Source organism: Gekko japonicus, unplaced genomic scaffold (genome assembly GCF_001447785.1).
Source record: "Gekko japonicus isolate JY-2015 unplaced genomic scaffold, Gekko_japonicus_V1.1 scaffold698, whole genome shotgun sequence".
NCBI classification, from domain to species: domain Eukaryota; kingdom Metazoa; phylum Chordata; class Lepidosauria; order Squamata; family Gekkonidae; genus Gekko; species Gekko japonicus.
The window spans coordinates 705,737-708,908 of NW_015168069.1; the positions used below are offsets into that span (position 1 = coordinate 705,737).

The 3,172-nt window shown below is 50.1% G+C and overlaps 1 protein-coding gene across 1 annotated transcript in view; it reads right to left on the bottom strand.

Moving 5' to 3' along the window:
* Window positions 1-2,510: 2,510 nt before the first annotated feature.
* The window catches only part of LOC107113284 (chromosome unknown open reading frame, human C15orf61), a 2,537-nt gene continuing 1,875 nt past the window's right edge, over window positions 2,511-3,172 (bottom strand). The window contains exon 2 of the mRNA XM_015414595.1: window positions 2,511-2,968. Within this exon, the coding sequence (XP_015270081.1) occupies window positions 2,511-2,966 (456 nt within the window). The 5' untranslated portion in view covers window positions 2,967-2,968. The remainder of the gene's footprint in view (window positions 2,969-3,172) is intronic.

The window sequence follows — 3,172 nt, forward strand, 5'->3', positions numbered from 1 at the left end:
GGGCTTAAAAACCTGACCTGACGCGTTTCGGCCTGCATAGGCCTTTCTCAGAGGTCAAACAATGGAGTGGCAAGATGGCTATATAAATATAATACAATCATGTAGACACAATCAGAATGGGTACAAAATATAAATTCAACATGGACCAGAACACCAGTTGTTCCAGCATAAAACCACCAGGCACACAATAAATATGCCAATGAGATCTTTAAAAGTGCAATCACTTGCCCAGTGGTTCTAAAGTATAGACTTTTGATTTGATTTGCCTTCTTTGATTGTGTTGCCAGTGTGTTCCCAAGTGAAAAGCAGTGTTCTGGCCGAAACGCGTCAGGTCAGGTTTTTAAGCCCGTGTGTATTGCCATGTTATTTATATATTTGATGTGAATGGGCCCTTATATATGTTTTAAAATGTGTAATTAATAAATACATGTATCTTTTCTATATATTTTCTACAGTTAGTTTTTAATATTGGCCCTCTTTTTTCACATTTTACTAACCATTGTTAGGTTCTGAATTCAAAAACAGTCTAAGACACTATGCTTTAGGACAGTGGCAGCAAAAAAAAGACCTAGCGTGGTTAGAAAAGAAGCATAACGATCAGGAAAGAAGAAGAGAGAAGAAGAGATTGGATTTATACCCCACCTTTCACTACCCAAAGGAGTCTCCGAGCGGCTTACAAACTCCTTTCCCTTCCCCTCCCCACAACAGACAACCTGTGAGGTAGGTGGGGCTGAGAGAGCTCTGACAGGAACCAGAACGGCTCTTTTTCAAGGACAGCTGTGCCAGAGCTTGTGACTGACCCAAGGTCACATCAGCAGGTGCAAGCGGAGGAGTGGGGAATCAAACCCGGTTCTCCCAGATTAGAGTCCGCACACTTAACCACCACACTAAACTGGCTGGAAAGAGATCATGAGTGAGTGCCATCGAGACCGGAAGCTGCTATGCCTTCTCTAGCCTGTCCAAGGGTCGGCTTGCCTGGGCTCCCCGCAGCCACGGGGCGCCCGGGGAAGCCCAGGGAAGGCATGGGGTGTGGCCTAATGTGCTAATGAGCTGCATTGTCGGGGTGTGGCCTGTTATGCTAATGAGTTCCTGCTGGGCTTGTTCTACAAAAAAAGCCCTGCCCCTGCCAGAGGCTACGTTTTACTTGGGGGCAGCTGTTGGTTGAAAACGACGACTGAGTTAAAAGATATCATTTTGCCATTTTTTCAGAACCACCCTAAACAAAGCCCAGTCACTGCACTAAGGTATCCTCGGGTCCCTCTTTGGAGATTCCTGTTTCGGCCATCTGGCAGGCGTCCTGCACGTGCTCATACAGTTTACAAGATGCAGGCCTGGACAACGTCTTTTGCTCTGTTGAACTAAGCCGTGTCCACATGAACAAAGACGCCTATAGAAGCTATTCAGGGGTAGGGTTGCCAGCCTCCAGGTGGGGCCTGGGGATCTCCCGCTTTGAAAACTGACCTCCAGCTGACAGAGATTAGCTCCCCTGGTGAAAATGGCTGCTTTGGAGGGTGGACTCTATGCCATTGGACCCTGCTGAAGCCCCTCCTCCCCAAACCCCGCCCTCTCCTGGCTCCACCCCCAAAGTCTCCAGGTATTTTCCAACCCAGACCTGGCAACCCTATTCAGGAGGGTGTGCACATCTTTCTTCTATTTACTGTTTATTCTCAGGGCTCTTTTTGTGGAAAAAGCCCAGCAGGAACTCATTAGCATAATAGGTCACACCCAACAGCAGAAACTCAGTAGCATATTAGGCCACACCCCCTGACAGCACAGCTCATTAGCCCATTAGGCCGCACCCCCATGTTACCAGAAGTGTGGTCATCCAGCCACACCCACCTTTTGCTTCTTATTCTGTTTACTTTGTTTGTTGTCAAAACCCAGGGCCTTTTTTTGTAGCAGGAACTCCTTTGCATGTTAGGCCACACACCCCTAATGTAGCCAATCCTAATGAGTTTCTGCTGTTGGGTGTGGCCTATTATGCTAATGAGTTCCTGCTGGGCATGGCCAACTCGGGAGCCAGCCGGAACTCCGTTCCTGTGCGTTCCTGCCCAAAAATAGCCCTGTTCTTATTTATTTTGATATTTATACCTCCCCAATGCGGAGCAGCTTACAACATCATTCTCCCTTCCTTCATTTGATCCTCACAACCACCCTGGGAGTTAGGCTGGGCTCAGAGTGTGTGACTGGCCCAAAGGACACCCAGCAAGCCTCCATGGTACAGTGGGGATTTGAACCCACATCTTCCAGATCTATCACTCTAATCTAACTGCTACACCCTGCTGGCAGAGAGAAGCATTATCCACTTTGGGGGCACACATTCAACAGGGGAATATCCCAGGTTTCCCCCAGTGCAATTCATCCCACGGAGAAATTACACTAGACGGTGGCCAGAGGTGCAGTGGGGAAGCCTGAAATATGAACGTGCTCTAAGATGAATCAGTCACTTAAAGCACGCTGGTGAAATTAGATTCTGTGACTTCTGCTCCTTCCTCAGCCGAAATCCTCTCTCAGAAGCTGAAAGACGTTTGAGGCCTTCTAAACTGAAATGACTGGTGCACTCTAGTAGCACCCGGAAGCCCCATCACATGAACCCCCTCGGCACGGGAGGGATCCTTTCCACAGCGAGGCTCACCCAAGTTTATTATTTTAAGAGTCGTAAAGAAGCGGTTCTGCATCGCCAGGTCTTGGCGAGAGGCTCGGGAGCAGTGGTACTTGATGAAGGGGAAGCAGCCCGTCCGTAGGATGTGGTAGTTCGTCCCTTTCACCTCCCAGTTGAAGTTGGAGAGCCCAAACTGGTCGTTGCGCACGGCGCTGTACTTGACGCAGAAGGAGGTCCAGTGGGGCAGGCCCCTCTGCAGCAGGTGCAGGCTCAGCACTTCGGAGGCCTTGGGCCTGGTGGTGCCCCCCGCGGGCAGGAGGGCCAACCGGAGGAACGCCTCGTGCAGCTTCTTCAAGGGGACCATGCCTGTGGAGAAGGGAGAGAGAGGACACCACATCCCACCAGCCTCACCGTGGGCTACAGACCCACTGTGGGTGCCATCCTCCAGGCAGGGCCTGGAGTCCTCCCAACATCGCAATTTGCAACTGATCTTCCGACTACAGAGATCAGCTCCCCTGGAGAAAATAGTTGCTTTGTCAGGTGGACTCTATAGCATTGTACCCTGCTGAG